This window comes from Tasmannia lanceolata, unplaced genomic scaffold (assembly GCF_043159265.1).
Source record: "Tasmannia lanceolata isolate RefF3 unplaced genomic scaffold, GAP_Taslan_0.1 ptg000005l, whole genome shotgun sequence".
Lineage (NCBI taxonomy): Eukaryota > Viridiplantae > Streptophyta > Magnoliopsida > Canellales > Winteraceae > Tasmannia > Tasmannia lanceolata.
In genome coordinates, this window is record NW_027518682.1 from 21,718,449 (window position 1) to 21,735,900 (window position 17,452).

The 17,452-nt window shown below is 39.9% G+C and overlaps 1 protein-coding gene across 1 annotated transcript; it reads right to left on the reverse strand.

Moving 5' to 3' along the window:
• Positions 1-1,074: 1,074 nt before the first annotated feature.
• LOC143877962 (nuclear receptor coactivator) lies at positions 1,075-15,997 on the reverse strand. The gene is made up of 12 exons (XM_077380315.1): positions 15,565-15,997; positions 12,626-12,704; positions 12,482-12,546; positions 12,112-12,192; positions 7,125-7,205; positions 6,121-6,282; positions 5,955-6,044; positions 4,353-5,833; positions 4,019-4,245; positions 3,786-3,934; positions 3,648-3,686; positions 1,075-3,547 (listed from the first exon to the last, which is right to left on the reverse strand). Exons 1-12 carry the CDS (start codon positions 15,718-15,720, stop codon positions 2,096-2,098), a joined length of 4,062 nt encoding a protein of 1,353 aa, XP_077236430.1. The 5' UTR covers positions 15,721-15,997; the 3' UTR covers positions 1,075-2,095.
• Between the last annotated feature and the right edge of the window lie 1,455 nt (positions 15,998-17,452).

Below are 17,452 nucleotides of genomic sequence, written 5' to 3' on the forward strand. Positions count from 1 at the left end.
TCCGGCACCCTAGGATTATCCAAACCGTCCATTAGATGGGCCGTACCCTAAATAGGTTATGCTCCAAAATTATTTCCATCAGTTGATTCTAACCCTCCGATCTATAGAGGGTTACGATCAACCCTCTAACATCAAGATTGGAGGGATAGGATCATCCTATGGAAATGATTTTTGGAGCATAACCTATTTAGGCTATGGCCCATCTAATGGACGGTTTGGATCATCCTATGGTGTGGGCCATACCATACTTTTAATAAAGTGAGAGTGCCCAGTAGTGTTGTTAACATTTCAATGTGATTTTTATTTTATTATAATTTGCTATCAAGCTTCTCTTTTGGTAATTTCTCGGCAAGTGGGCATTGTGGGTGCACATATACGCTCATCAAAAATGTTGGTAGCAAATGTAAAAAGGTCAAAAAAAGTAATCATTACACCAGAAAAAAAAGTAAAATAGCGAAACTAAAGTGTTAAATGAAAAATTACGTAGAAATCGTGATAGATTGTAAAATTACCAAAAAAAATACAAATAACCTGTAGAATGTTATGACAATTACAGGAAAATTATATGCTGTCAAAACAATAGTGATTACAATCCCATATTTGCGGCATATTTGCGGGTGCCCGCGGGTCACGAGAATTTTGACCCGCAAAAATGCGGGTCATTTGATAACCCGTCCCGTATGACCCGCACCCGCATCACCCGCGGGTTGACCCGGCCCGGCCCACCCGTTTGCCAGGTCTACTTATGAGTATGACATTGACTCCTTGTCTCATCTTTTTCTTTCCTAGGGAATGATGTCCTCTCTCTTTCTCTCTCTTCCCTCTCTTTCCTCCCTTCCCATATTTGGTAATGACACCCCTAAATTGTGGCGGGAATTTTAGAAATTGTAGGAAAAAAAAAACCTAGAAAATCCCGTTGACTTCACTGTTGGGATTAAAAAGCTCCTAGGATAAAATTTTTACTGGCAATCAAACGGAGAATGATCCAAACCGTTCATCTACGAAGGCTTACTATGGATGGGCCATGCATCAAAGATTTTTGTAATGAAGGAAGGGAAAAAGCTGAAATGCAAATAGGCCAAGATCGTATGATCCTTAACTCTATTAGAAAAACAAACTACAGATTGGCAAGCCAAAGGTGATTCTCTGGGCATAGAGGTCACGTCCGATGATATGAAACTTGCCTGCATAGGGAAACCTAGTATGTATATATCCAAAGTCCTTATTTACAGAGACCACTAGCAAATGCACCATCCTCTACTTTTCAAGGATTCTACTAGCCCTCTACATAACAACCTCATATTTGCACTCCTTTTATTTTTAACTTTTCATGAAAAGTTAAACAAAGGTGGTAGAAGCACCGGAAAAGGGGTGGAAATATCATTTCTGTCTTGGAAAACATCTAGAATGTTTAATAGCAGCGCGACAAAAAACACAAGGTATAAATAAAAGAGGTCTCGCTCGGACTTTTTGTACCAGTTCACTTCGCATGAAGAATTGATCCCTTCTTTCCGAGAGATGTTTCCACCTCCATCTCTAGTCTCTACCTTGGCACAAAGCTCTACCTCTTTAGTCATTTGCTGCGCATCAGAGACCTGTTTTGAAAGTGTTTTCCTTTCATTTGTTGGTATTTATCATACAAGAAAACCCAAAAACAGTTACTCTTGGCTGATTTACAAAATAAATATATGCCAGCCCAGGTTATCAATGGGCCTTCCTTGTCATCCTTAAGCTATGGTTTTGATCTTTGTATTCACGATAAATCCGTGGACGGATTTATAGACGGATTTATAGAACATAAAAAACATACATTTCCATTCTAACGAAGCAGTGAACCTTTTGAATCCGCCTTGCGTTCTTCTGTTCATCTTTCTCAAGTGAGAACAGGCTGTTGCTAAATTCTGTTGAAACCATATAGTCCTTAAAAGAAGATTTTGAGTAGCCTTCTCAGCTTCCTTCTTCAACCAACCATACAGTTGGGGCGGAGACTCGACACCACAAGTGCTTGTATTAGCTCAGAAATTATTTCAGAAGACAAACAATCGCCACCATCATTTAAACCGCCTTGATTTTGATCCCAACCTCCTTACGCTGCCTATACTTTATTAATGGAGCTGCCTTTGTTGTGACCTTGTAACTCCATTGGGGAGCTTGAGATGCTATTAACCGACCCGAGAGTCTGTGAACTCAACTGGGGGCTCGCGGGGCCAGTCCCTACATTGTTAGCATTCATCTGTTGGAGTGCCCCTGAGCTCAGCTGTTGTGGGCTCATTGGAGTCTGTTGGCTCAATTGGGGTGAGCTAATCTGTTGTTGTTGGCTCAGTTGCTGCTGAGTTGCCATTGTTGATGGAGAACCCACCTGTGATTGTAAAACAATACCTTGCTGATGCTGTAACGGAGAACTTATTTGTTGTTGTTGCTGCTGCTGCATCTGTTGCTGTTGTTGTAATTGTAGTTGTTGCTGTTGGTTCATGTAAAAATTTGTCCTTGGTGGGCCCATGGATGCCATTGTGGTCCGCTGTTGGAACGAACTCAAGTTAGCCCTGTTCAGAGTATGGCTCAGCATCGAGAGGCCACTATTGCCAACATGCATCTGCCCATTTCCTGACATCCCGCCAATGCTAGATTGACCCGACATTCCCCCTCTGTTCTGTCCCATCCTGAGCTTTGTCATGGCAGCAGCCTGTGCATGTGATAGTGTACCCGGACGAAGTTGCTGAGTTAACAAGTTCGCGATATTGGAAGCCTGGCTCAGGTTCATGGGATTTTGATTTACATTTCCAAAGCCAGATATAGGACCCATGGGTGCCGAGATGCTGGCTCCCATTCCCCGCATGCCCCCCACGCCCACATTGCTCAGGCCACCAAGCCCAACCATGTTGTTGCCCATGTTTCCCATGCCCATGGCGGCCCCAAGACCGATCATCATTTTCCTTTGCAACTGTGGTAGTGGCTGTTGTTGCTGTTGCTGCTGCTGTTGTTGCTGTTGTTGTTGCTGCTGCTGCTGCTGCTGTTGTAAAAACTGGAGTTGTGGATGAGAAGGTTTGTTGACCATGTGATTACCCATCTGTAGGTTTGAATTCTGCGAAATTGCACCGAGGTGAGAGAGAGAATTGGTCGGAAGCAATACAGACGATCTCTGGATCTGGGAGTGCTGATGTGGTTGTTGAATCTGGGATTGTGAATTTTGCTGGTGATGCTGAAGTGATGTTTGGTCCAACTGTTGTGCTCTCGCAGGCATTGCTCCTGCTCCTTCTGGCAAATATCCTTGGGACATGGACATCTGTAGGGTCTGGGCATTTCCAGGAGAGTGTGTCAGTGTGCTAGATAAACTATTCTGGGAGGAGTTCAGGGATGTGATGCTGCTGATAGGTGGAGTCGTGTTATTAGATGGCTGGCCTGAAACATTTTCCTGGTATTGTAGATCAGTTGCCGCAGAATCCAAAGATAAACCGGGAGCAGTCGATGGACCAATAGAGGTAGGGCTCATACGTGTCAGTATGGGTTGGGTTTGATCATCAATGAGTTTATATCCATCACGATTCATCTACATAAATTAAATACATACAAGTTTCATATGTAAAAGTCAGTAAAAAATGAGATGCAGGCAGATTTCTTAAGATCAGACTTCTATTAGAAAAACTTACCAGTGAACAAAACTGAGTAGCAAGCAAATCTGCATAGTGCTGAAAAATATATTCGGGTGAGAAAAGAGTCAGCGAATAAAGATATACTAACTGCTGACTATGATTACAGAAAATGCAACGTAAAGTACAGGAACTCACAGTATTGGGCAATGTTGGGAGATAATCCCGACTGGCAAGAAAATCACTATCATCCAAATTTCCATGCTGCATTGCTACCATGCCATCTGGCCTCCCTAACAGGACTAATCTGTTTCGATACCTAGGAACAACAATAGGAACGCCATTGTCTGTAGAAAAGACAGAACAGTCAGAGAGGTACGGGGGTAGCTGTCAATTAGGAACAGAATAGTTGAGACACGAGCACAACAAACCTTGATAGATATGGTCAGTGTGAATGAAATTCAGGACTCTGCTCTTACAAATATTCATGCTCCCACCTATAAGTGACTTTGACATCGGCATTGGACTTGGTAGCTCTTTGAGGTCCTCATTATTCAAGGAATTAGAGAGACAGAGTGCGACCTTTTGAGTTGAATAGGTTACAGGTTTCATTACAGGGTAATCATCGACCTTATTCCTTTTGCACTTGAGTTGGTATCTGAAAATGCAAACCCATTAAAGCATATGATGAGAGCAGGATAAGACTGGCTGTAGAATGTAACATGCAAAAGCCCTAGCCTGATGATTCTTTGGTTGACATCATACCTTGTAGTCACCATGTCAATCTTCGAAAATCTCTCAAGAATATCTTTATCAGCCATAGGCGGTGTCCCAATTGAAGGGCTGTTTGCATTCAAGGGCACACTCGTATTACTAACACTTGCGGGAGATCCAACTGCACAAATTGCTGGGGTTTTAGAGAGGGAATTTGATCGCTTTTTGACAGCTGTCGGTCCCTGGTACTGTTGTTGCATAGAATCACTAGGACTGGAAGTTACAGAAGGAATTCCACCTGCGGCACCGGAAAGTGTTGTTGCTTTATCCCTCTGTGGCCCAATTGAAGCAGCCGTTGCAACTGCACCAAAGTGGGCGGCACCTAATGATCCACTAGAAATTTCTCCGGATTTTGATGATACAGGAGATTGTACCACAGCTCCAACAGAAACCCGGGGACTCACTGCGGATTTCCGTTTCATGAGTGTCTCGTCCTTCTTCAGATCAAGTGGGCCAAGGCCATGCCAAGGAGATTGTGGGGGGAGATGAGATCTCATAAACATCTGTTGTGGTTGTTGCTGCATGCGCAGCTGCTGCCGATCCAGTTGATTGCTTTCTGTCTCTAATATGTTTGAATCATCTTTACTCTTTTCATGCACTTGCTTGTCTATCTTCTCTATTTCCATCTTATCTTCCTTAATGCCATACCTTATCCCCTGCTGCTCCAAATAACAGGACACCCCTGCCTCCTGATTTGGAGTCCCTTCAGAAAGAGTTTGTCTGGGATCATTTACTACCTGCTGGGGATACTTTTGTCCCCCAACGTTGGCATAATGGATTCCTCTGGCTTCTGATTGCTTCTGTAACAGTGAGTTTTTCCAATTTAAATTGGTTCCATGGATGTTGTCCAGTTGAGACCTTGCTTGCTGTTGTTGAATGGCATCTATAGCTGGTGGTGTCTGCTTTGGTCTCTTAATACCCGACATTGATGTGAATTGGGCATCTTGGCTTTCCCTCTTCAGCTGGAGAGAACCACTATAACTCATAGGTGTGAATTGGGTATCTTGGCTTTCCCTCTTTACCTGAAGAGAACCACTACAACTCATAGTGTCATTGTATGAGTTAATCAAGTCACGCCCAGCAGCCGAACCACAACTAATGTCAACTGCTGGTGCATTTGCATGAGACGTAGAGCCATGGTCATGAATATTTCTTGGGTAGCTGACTACAGGTTGAAACTTATGTTGGGATATCATTGGTAATGCTGGTCTAGAAGCCTCTTGTCCGGATTTTTGGGGTCTTAAGGCTGACCCACTACTTGAGATGACATTTTGAACGGGCATATTCTCACGGACTTGCTGCACTGCTGCATCAACTGATATGGATCCTGAGTCTCCCGACTTGGGGTTTGCATTCTCAGGTAACCTGTCCATGGAGACTTTCTTCCCATGAGTTTGACCGTTAGATGTAACTGTGACCTCTGCCATTTCCTTCAATCTCTTCTTCCTCGCTCCATAGATGCCCAAATTGAGCTGTCAATAAATGTCAGTGCGAATAGTAGTTAATTTGCAAGAATATTTTCCAGAAAGAAAGTTCTCTCAGGAGTAACGAAAGTTCTCTCAGGAGTTCATTGAGCATGCATAGATTTAGTACCTTATTGGAAACACACAGTCTCTCCATCATTGGAGTAGGATCTAGACAAAGCTGTGGCTGCAGGGCTTTTAATATTCGGGACTCAACCTCCTACAACATAGAATCATAATAAATAAATTAGCTCACATTCTCGAGACAAGATAGGTAGCCTGTCCTGCATACTGACCATTAGATCACTGTAAGTCCAAGAATCATCCGAGATTAAAGGCATATCCTTGACAACATTTTCCAGTGACATTCGAAGATGCACTTTATTGACAAAAGCAAAGTCATCTACAGCAGAATTTGTAGTTCCTAGTTCAGGCATGCACTTCCTATAATCCCGCACCTGCATAAAAATTTACTCATTGAACAAGAGCACAATAAAGTAAACTTATTCAAGGAGATGATTAGGGATCAAAAAAATGTTTGGATATCTTGTGATCTAAGCAAGGCATGCTCCTATGCAGACGTATGGCATTGTCTCATGAAGTGTTTAAAAACTCAGACTTGGATGAGAACTCGACCAAGGTAAAAAGGAGTAGACATGGATGAGAATGATTTTGTGACTAGTAACGTTCAGTCATCCAAAAAGAAAAAACCAAAAAATAATGTTTGATCTTTATTATTAAACTAAAATCATAAATATTATTTTCTTGTGTCATAGCATCAACTTGAAAAAACCAATAGTTACTGATTGAATTTCATAGAAAAACTATTAAAATAATGTTTTTAACAGATAATTTCAACCTGATAGTAACTTATCAGCCTGCCAAAAAGCAAATAGATGAGGCTGACAATTGAAACATTAACATAAACTTTGTCAGAACTCATGGGTTTTGTGAAACAACCAGTTACACCAAAAGCTTAAGCTGTTGGAGAAGGCGTTATTTATTTTTTTATACTTTAACAGGTTTCAATCTTTGCAAACTTTGTCAATGAAATTGCGATTAGACATGTGCATTTTAGGCCCCCAAATTAAGGAAGGCCTGATTAAGAGGAAACAAATTATTGTTTGGAAGTCAGCTTCCCACAATATACAGGGAGTTGAGATCTCTTGCACCAGTATAGCCCATACAAAATTAAATTGGAAAGCAAGAGAAATGAAAATTAGAAGGTAAAATGTGAATGCTAGACAAAGATGCAGTTCCAATCATGGTTACTAAACTTGATTGTGTACCAATAACTCACCTCACACACAAGCGTCCCGTCAAAATACTTGCAAGGTATATCATCCAGAATATCTCCAGGCAACCGACCTGATTCAATTGCCTCCAAGTACATAGAAACAAGTTGTTGACAACAATAAGTAAGACAAATGTGAAACATAACATTAAGGAAACAAGAATCTACTGTTGGGGATTTGACATCTTATTTAAGCAAATAGTGAGAAGCAGAGAGTAAAATACACATATTTTCCTCAAAAAAAAATTTATTTTACATCAAATATAAATAAAAAAACCATTCAAAATTTATATATGAGAAAAGTGTAGCTACACATACTTGTAGCTAACTTAGCTACACCAACGGCTTAAAATACAGTGGGCCCCACATTGTTTGAGTGATGCAAACCATTCATTTGATGGGCCCTCACATAGATAGGGTGTGCCCAAAAAATCAGCTCCATAGGATCATCCCAACCCAACGATTTGTGGAGGCAAAATTGGACGTGTAAAAACCTTCACAAATCTATCAATTTTTGCCTTCACAGTTTGAAGGGTTGGGATGATCCTATGGAGCTGATTTTTTGGGCACACCCTATCAATGTGAGGGCCTATCAAATGAATGGTTTGGATCACCCAAATAATGTGGGCCCACTGTATTTTAAGCCGTCGGTGTAGCTAAGTTAGCTACACGTATGTGTAGCTTCACTTAACTCTTTATATATATATATATATATATATATATATATATATAGAGGTATATGATTGTACGCTCGACCGTATCTAAAGTTAGGTACGGTAGAGTGCCAAATCACATGGGTCCCACATTTTTGGTGGGCATCTAAACCATTCATTTGCAAGGCCCCATCATAGATAGGGTGCATACCAAAAATCAGCTCCATAGGATCATCCTAACCCATCCATTTGGGGAGGCCAAAATGGACAGACAGTGTTTGTCCACAAATCTGCCCATTTTGGCCTCCAGTTTTGGAGGGGTTAGGATGTATCAATGGTGCTGATTTTTGGTATGCACCCTATCTATGATGGGGCCTTGCAAATGAATGGTTTAGATGCCCACCAAAAATGGGGGACCCATGTGATTTGGCACTCTACCGTACCTAACTTTAGGTACGGTCGAGCGTACAATCCTTTTCCTCTCATATATATATATGGAATGGAGTTTCTTCCCAGCAAATGCAATGGTATGATGAAGTTGAAAAGCGTACAAATATCCATAACAAAATTTGTTTCTTCACATTTTTCATACCTCATATGAAATACATGTTAGAAATAATCCATCTAAGATTATGACATTACACATGCTTCACGGAATCAGGCATTGAGACCACAAAATTTCTTGGTCTAGACAAGGTAATCAGTGAGGGCGTTCAGCATTGACATTGACCATTCCACAGTCAATACATGCAATTAAAGACCTTTTTGCATCATTGGCAACTAAGTGCACAGCATATATGAGATCCTCCAAAAATAAACATGAACAAAACGAACACATGCACTGCATCCACATCGATCTGTGAAGTGTAAGCATGCCTCCACATTTCAATATTCCACCAATGCCATCACAGACTAATACATCCAGGTACATCGAATGACATTTGTATCGTCCATTCCTCCATGTTTGAATCCCCAAGTAATTCTAGGGTTTTCCTATGACTCAAGAAGAAAAAAGGAAAATTAGCCTTTCCAGGCTGCCTGTACTCAACTGATGAGTGACCTCTAACACACATTCCCCAAGTCACTGCCTATGATTAAACCGAAAAATATGTAATAAACTGAACCCCTGGGGCTTACTGTGAATACAAGTTGTTTTCAAGGTATAACAAGATCATAGATCTATAGTTTTCATGAAAAGAAGTCCACCAAAAAAGGAAATGTAAAATCTCTCTCTCTCTCTCTCTCTCTCTCTCTCTCTCTCTCTCTCTCTCTATATATATATATATATATATATATACACACACACACACACACACACACACACACACACACACACACACACACACACACACACTAGTAAAAAAAACCCCGTGCGATGCACGGGCCGACAAAGAACTGTACGGACCACATCATAGGTTGATCCAAACCGTCCATGTGATGGACCACAACAGAAATAGGTTGTGCCCGTAAAATCATTTCCATAGGCTGATCCTAGCGTTCCAATCTATAGAGGTTTCCATAATATGTTGTTCCTCTTATGATGCCCGGAATTCATCAATATTTTGAAAGGTGTCCTAAATCCGTAGTATTATGTAATATGTTCACAAGAATCCGTAGTATTATGTAACATACGCACCCAATCCGTAATTGTGCAAAGAAAAAACGCCACCATGTTGACTTTGTGGACAAAATGTATAATACAAAATTCATCAAGAAAGGTAACATAGGTATTGTGAAGGGGGTAGGATTGAAATTATGTCGCTTTAATGGGGGCCTTTGTTAAAAAGCATAAAGGAGGGGTAGGGTTGAAAATATGTGGGTTGAATGGGTGCCTTTGTTAAAAAAAGTCAAAAAAAGTGATGTGTAATTCTATTAGAATTTTGGGAGAAATTCAAATAATTCTCTCCTTTTCTCTTCTGCTATATATATATACACACACACTAGTAAAAAAACCCGTGCAATGCACGGGCCGACAAAGAACTGTACTGACCACATCATAAGTTGATCCAAACCGTCCATGTGATGGAACACAACATCAATAGGTTGTGCCCATAAATTCATTTCCATAGGATGATCCTAGCCCTCCAATCTATAGAGGTTTCCATAATTAAAAAAGCATAAAGGAGGGAGGTAGGATTGAAATTATGTGGCTTTAATGGGTACCTTTGTTAAAAAGCATAAAGGAGGAGGTAGGATTGAAAATAAGTGGGTTGAATAAGTGCCTTTGTTAAAAAAGTCAAAAAAAAAGTGACGTGTAATTCTCATAGAATTTTGGGAGAAATTCAAATAATTCTCCCCTTTTCTCTTATGCTATATATATATATATATATATATATGAGGAAAGGGTTCCTGCGCTCGAGTGCAGAAACAGGGGGGGGGGGGGTCCAAAGCATTCATTTGATGGGCCCTTTCATGGATAGGGTGTCCACCAAAAATCAGCTCCATTGGATCACCATAGGGTGTCCATTTATGGGGCCAAAATGGGTAGATTTGTGGACAAACAATATCTGTCCATTTTTTGCCCCACAAATGGACACCCTAAGATGGTCCAATGGAGCTGATTTTTTGTACACTCCCCATCCATGATGGGGTCTATCAAATGAATGCTTAGGATCACCCCACAATGTGGCCCCACCCCCCTTTCCAGCCCTCGAGCGCAGATAACCTATCTGCGCTCGAGCGCAGGAACCCTTCTCTCTCTCTCTCTCTCTCTCTCTCTCTCTCTCTCTCTCTCTCTCTCTCTCATCACATTGGGGCCTACTTTGTTAGGATGATCCAAAGCATTCATTTGAAAGGCCCTTACATAGATGGGGTGTGTACCAAAAATCAGCTCCATAGGATCATCCTAACCCATCCATTTGTGGAGGTCAAAATGGACAGACATTATTTGTCCACAAATCTGCCCATTTTTGTCCTCCACAAATGGAGGGGTTAGGATGATCCTATGGAGCTGATTTTTGGTACACACCCTATCTATGATAGGGCCTTGCAAATGAATGGTTTGGATCACCACAGAAAATGTGGGACCCATGTGATTGGGGCGCTTAAGCTCACCATAAGTTTGGTGAGCTTAAGCTCACCAACACTTTCCTCATATATATATATATATATATATATATATATAGCAGAAGAGAAAAGGAAAGAATTTTTGAAAAATCTGTGAGAATTACACATCACCTTTTTTTGCTTTTGTTAACAAAGGCACCCATTAAAGGTCCATATTTTCAATCCTACCCCCATCACAATACCTATCTTATCCTTCTTTATGATTTTTTTATAATACATTTTGTCCACAAAGTCAACATATGTGACTTTTTTCTATGCAAAATTACGAATTCGGTGCATATGTTACATAATACTACGGATTTTTGTGAACATATTACATAATACTACGGATTCAAGACACCTTAAAAAATATTGACGAATTCTGGGCACCTTAAGAGAGACAACAATTATGGAGACCTCTATAGATTGGAGGGCTAGGATCAGCCTATGGAAATGATTTTACGGGCACAACCTATTTATGTTGTGTTCCATCACATGGACTGTTTGGATTAACCGATGATATGATCCGTACAGTTCTTTGTCGGCCCATGCATCGCACGGGGTTTTTTACTAGTATACTATATAGCATAAGAGAAAATGAGAGAATTATTTGAATTTCTTCCAAAATTCTAATAGAATTACACATCACTTTTTTTTGCTTTTGTTAACAAAGGCCCCCATTGAAGCCCCATATTTTCAATCCTACCCCCTTCACAATACCTATTTTACCCTTCTTGATGAATTTTTTATTATACATTTTGTCCACAAAGTCAACATGGTAGCGTTTTTTCTTTGCAAAATTACGGATTTGGTGCATATGTTACATAATACTACGGATTTTTGTGAACATATTACATAATATTACGGATTCGGACACCTGTAAAAATATTGACGAATTCCAGGCACCTTACGAGGAACAACAATTATGGAAACCTCTATAGATTGGAGTGCTAGGATCAGCCTATGGAAATGATTTTACGAGCACAACCTATTTATGTTGTGTTCCATCACATGGACGGTTTGGATCAACCGATGATGTGGTCCAAACAGTTCTTTGTCGGGGATGCATGGGGTTCTTTACTAGTATATATATATATATATACATATAGAGAGAGAGAGAGAGAGAGAGAGAGAGAGATAGCATTCAATCATGCAACCTCAATAAGTGACTGGATGGAAAACAGAAGCCCTTGAACAACAATAACTGCAGAAAATTGTGAGACACAACATAAATGGTAACATAGCTCCAGATGCACCATTGTGTTATGTGGAAAGCATAAATACACAGTACTTACAGAAAAAAGAGTCTCTGACATCTTATCATATGGGTGCAACGACTTTGGTACATCTTGTAGCAAAGGTTGAACCTTTCCCTTCTGAAATATCATAAAACTTTTAGTTAGAAAATAACACCATCTTATACCAAAAAGTGTAGCAACAAGGTTTTCACTTTTAATATTATCATATCTTTTCTGTATTGGCAAAGCTATAGTTAGTGTAGACAAACCAAGGACCTCAAGGACTGAGCAGACAAAAACACAGGTGGTGCTTAACCACAAAATGGTCTTGCCCATGGTTTATTACAATACGAATAATTCAGACCAAAAATACAGACTTCAAGAGTGTTAAACTTTTCAAAACTTCAAAGGTTTCTTGATAACAAACCTCAGTCGGTTTTCCAATAGAAAATCCATCTGGGAAGAGGTTCAACATAAAGGACACTTCATGTTCTGCCAAGCAAAGAACATGTGAGATAGCTCAGGAAAAATGGTTAATAGGAAAGGTCACTCATTAATAAATTAACCTCACCTTGTGAAAAACATCCAACAGAGCATTTGGACGGAACCGAGAAACCATCAACATCTTCACCCACCTCAATGATGTCATCCTAGATGAAGGCCAAAGTTAAAGTCATCAGACAACAGAGGAAGAAATTTCATGCCAAGGGGGCAGTGGTAGCTATATGGCCTTTCTACTTGAAAGCTCAAGTAATTTTGAACGAAGAAGCATCCATAAAGCATGGCGCCATGGCATGCACAAGCAACAACATATCAACATACTAGCTGGATAAAGACAAAAGTTGGTCATGTAGTCTCAACCATGGTTTTAAATTTCGGCCAAAATCCGAAATTTCGGATTTTGGTGGAGACCGAAACCGAAATTTGCCGAAATTCCGGATTTTACAGAAATTTCGGAATTTCGAGAATTTCGGACGAAATTTCGAGAAAATGTATATATATATATATATATATATATATATATATATATATATATATATATATATATAGAGAGAGAGAGAGAGAGAGAGAGAGAATAGAGTTCCTAAGGTGTCACCTCATATAGCTTATATGAGGTGGCGCTTAAAAACATAAGGGGCCCACTTTGTTTGGATGATCCAAAGCATTCATTTGATAGGCCCTCACATAGATAGGGTGTGCCCAAAAAATCAACTTCATAGGATCATCCTAACCCTTCCATTTGTGGAGGTTGAAATGAATGGGTATAAACCTCCATAAATCTGCCCATTTTTAACCTCCATAAATGGAAGGGGTAGGATGATCCTATGGACCTGATTTTTTGTAGGCACCATATCCATCTAAGGGCCTTTCAAATGAGTGGTTTGGATCGCCCCAAAAATGTGGGCCCCTTATGTTTTGTGAGCGCCACCTCATATAAGCTATATGAGGTGACACCTTAGGAACTCTATTCTCATATATATATATATATATATATATATATATATATATATAGAGGAAAGTGAAGCTACACCGCCGGTGTAGCTAACTTAGCTACACCGCCGGCTTAAAATACAATGGGCCCACATTGTTTTGGTGATCCAAACCATTCATTTGATTGGCCCTCACATAGATAGGGTGTCTACCAAAAATCAGCTCCATAGGATCATCCCAACCCTTCAAACTGTGGAGGCAAAAATGGACAAATTTGTGAAGGTTTTTACACGTTCATTTTTGCCTCCACAAATCGTAGGGTTAGGATGATCCTATGAAGCTGATTTTTGGTGGACACCCTATCTATGTGAGGGCCAATCAAATGAATGGTTTGGATCACCAAAACAATGTGGGCCCATTGTATTTTAAGCCGGCAGTGTAGCTAAGTTAGCTACACCGGCGGTGTAGCTTCACTTTCCTCATATATATATATATATATATATATATATATATATATATATATATATATATATATATATATATATATATATATTTTATTTTTATTTTTATTTTTTTATTTTTTTTTAAAGAGAGATTACAAAATTTCGGAATTCCGAAATTTATTAAATTATGTTTTTTAATTATTACCAAATTTCGGATGGGGTCCGAAATTGGTACCGAAACCGAAATTTAAAACCTTGGTCTCAACTAAAGTGATCCAAAAGAATTAGGATTTAGGCAACAAAATGTGCATTGAACCCTGATGAATTCCACACGAATACAAGATTATATAATTGAGCATGATTATAAATAATCCCTCTCTAAAGAATGAACTTAGCATTTCTATAAGCTTGATGGAAAATTACTGTGGTACGATCTAGGAGATGCTTCGAATTTAATTTACATGCTATTCATGGGAAAACTCAAAAAAGTTTACTTGCATTCCCCACAATCAGGGTGTAAATGTGAGGGTGTACAGTACAGTAACCTAACATCATCCAGAAATATGTATCCGAAGCTTGAAGTGGAAAACAGGTGGAGAATCCCTCAAAATGATGATCTTTGATGAGCACAAAAATGTTTTTACACTTCTCAAACAAGGCATCAGATCAAATATGCGATCAATTTATAAACTTCACTAAACAACATATTGACCACTAACAACGACGCTGATGTATTTGATGTGATAAAGATGACCTACAATTTATGGTAATCCTGCAGTTCTGTTCCTCCATTGAGATAAATAACAAGGATTCTCAATCCGAAACAAAGATTTCCACTATTCAAGGATTCCGGGTACATCCTGAATTTCATGATGAAAAAGTGCCCAACACGTTCAGGCCGAACAGAATATGACAGTGATTCCCTTTGCCCACCCTTTGAACTTGATGAAAACTCTGGAGAAATTAAAAAACAATTTCAACCAAGAGAAGCCCCATAGTTTATTCTTTATTGCAAGCCTTCTATGGTGCTTACCAACAGCATTGAAAGGAATCAACTTACAAATTTAGTGTCATTGGGTTCATGAGTATATCAGGCAGTTAGATCTTGGTCAACAGTCAACATTTACCTCATACCCACCATGGAACTATAAAAAATTCAAAATAAATGATAATTCAACTAATCTGAGGATGTCTTTGCCCGGTTTTAATGCTTGGGACCTTATTTCTCAATGCTTCTTTTAGTTTTCCACCTAATTAGGGCGTAGCAATATTTGTCTTATGATTGATAAGAAGGTACTAAATGCAAGATATCTTAAAAAGCATGGTCTTTAGTGGGTTTAATTAATCTCAGCCCTTGACAATAAAGTAAAAGGGTGTTTGACAAATTGCATCCCTAATTTCATTACGATCTAGGCATAAAGAAATAAACAAGCGAGTTCAGTGATACTTTCAACTGAAGAGAAAAGAAAAAAGAGAAACCTTTTTCAGTTTCTACATCCTCTATTTTGTGACAAACCCTGAAAATCAAGAAAAAATACAGCATGCCTAGGAATATGTGGGCAGCATAAATCATAAAGAAACTAGAATTCTACATTTCATAATCCAAAGCCATAAAAACAAATACAACAAAAATTACCTCGTGCTTCCGCTTGGAACCGGACGATTCGTGGCCACCAAGAATTCGAGAATTCTCCTTCGAATTCTCAGTGGATCCGTCTATGGAGACGTCTAATTGGGAAGGTTTGGGACAAAACCTAGTTCCAGTCTTGGCGACCTTGAATGAAATCCCCATTTCATTGAAGATTATACTTCCCTTTGATTCACCCGCTCGTAAAGACCCTTGTTGATTTGGACGAATCGAAAGAGTAAAGAAAAAGGAGAGAACAAAATAATTTAGAAACCCTAGAACGAGGTGTTTGATATTTCAGAGAGAGAGAGAGAGAGAGAGAGAGAGAGAGATCTGAAGAAGCTCGTTTTTTCGTATGCTATTGCTATGCAGAGACGAGTTTCTATTTTCCGACAGCAGAAAATCTCCTTAAACCTCCCTCACGCTACTTGCCGACTCAGGCTTTATTATCCACGGGAGGAATGATAGATAAAGAAGCCCTGATCATCCGGGTTCACTCACGTGAGATTAGCGTGATCCAGACCCTTCATTTGGTATGTCCTACATATTTGATCACATGACCGGAAGAGCACAATTATCTAACGATTCCAACCGTCTGATCAATTGCATGTAAATAGACACTTCGGAGAAACACAGCTCTGAAGCTCATAATTAAGTTCTATGGCCCAGGCCTTGTATGGATTGCAAGAATTTTCAGGAAAAGTTTGTCTTATTCATTTAATTCGTCTGGCTAGCTGCCCTCTCATGCAACAGCCCGCCCGCCCGCGAAATGTCTTTGTGATGTTCCCTAGCAAATCCCAAGTTTGGAAAAGCAAAACTTTTTCCAAAATTGGGATTTACTAGTGTCTATAGCAAAAGGCATTTCGCAGGTGGTCTGTCACACATTAGAGGATTACTTTCAGCAGATTTTGTCTTCATCCATTGTGGGGCTGCTCTGACATGCGCAACAGACCATCTGTGAAATGCCTTTTGCTACGCAAGCTAGCAAATCCCTACAAAATTTCAAGTTTTGCCATTGTTTGGTTACATGTGAAAAAAGTGACGAGAACCACAGTTCGACTTTTAATTTATAATGATATCCCTAAACTTTAGTATTTTCCCCTAATTTATGGACACAATAGATATATCATATGAAAAAAGGGAATTGGTAGCGTTCATCTCAAAAGGCATCTTGTCAGACCAGCCAACTCGTGAATGAAGACAACAGCTTTTGTCTCCATTCAAGAGGTGGCTGGTCTGACGTGCAACAGACCACAGACCAGCCGCGAAATGCCTTTTGCAATGGACCCTCGTAAGTCCCATGAAAAAAAAAATGTTCTCAAGAAAAAAATTTCTTACAATCCAAACTTGCATAAGTGGCTGATCACGGAGATAGAAATCTTTTAGATAAGATGTTCCTTGGATTGGCTATCCAGCTTGGATAATTTTATTTTGAATAAACCTCCAGGATTGGCTACCCCGCACGTATAATGTGTTCTCCCCTTCCCTTCTCCTCTCTACCTTCCTTTCAATCCAGAAAATGCTGGCCACACAAGGGAGAGCTATCCCCATGCCAAACAACCCGTGGGGCTGTTCTTCACATCAAGAGCAACCAGCTTGGATTGGCTACCCCGCACGTATAATGTGTTCTCCCCTTCCCTTCTCCTCTCTACCTTCCTTTCAATCCAGAAAATGCTGGCCACACAAGGGAGAGCTATCCCCATGCCAAACAACCCGTGGGGCTGTTCTTCACATCAAGAGCAACCCCAATGGACAGGAGTCCCCTGAGGATTATTCAATTTAAAATGATCCAAACAAGGCAACCAATCCCAAGAACAGCTTATCCAAGGATTTCTATCCTCAATGGGGCTACTCTGTATGTGAAGAAAAAACAGCAGCCTTATCCAAGAATAAGATA

Excerpts from the sequence above, each read along its gene's own strand:
- LOC143877962 (XM_077380315.1), bottom strand. The coding sequence starts at position 15,720 with ATGGGGATTTCATTCAAGGTCGCCAAGACTGGAACTAGGTTTTGTCCC. Across the intron at positions 4,246-4,352 it reads ATTGACATGGTGACTACAAG|ATACCAACTCAAGTGCAAAA; the intron begins GTATGATGTCAA and ends TTGCATTTTCAG. Across the intron at positions 3,935-4,018 it reads CACTGACCATATCTATCAAG|ACAATGGCGTTCCTATTGTT; the intron begins GTTTGTTGTGCT and ends TCTTTTCTACAG.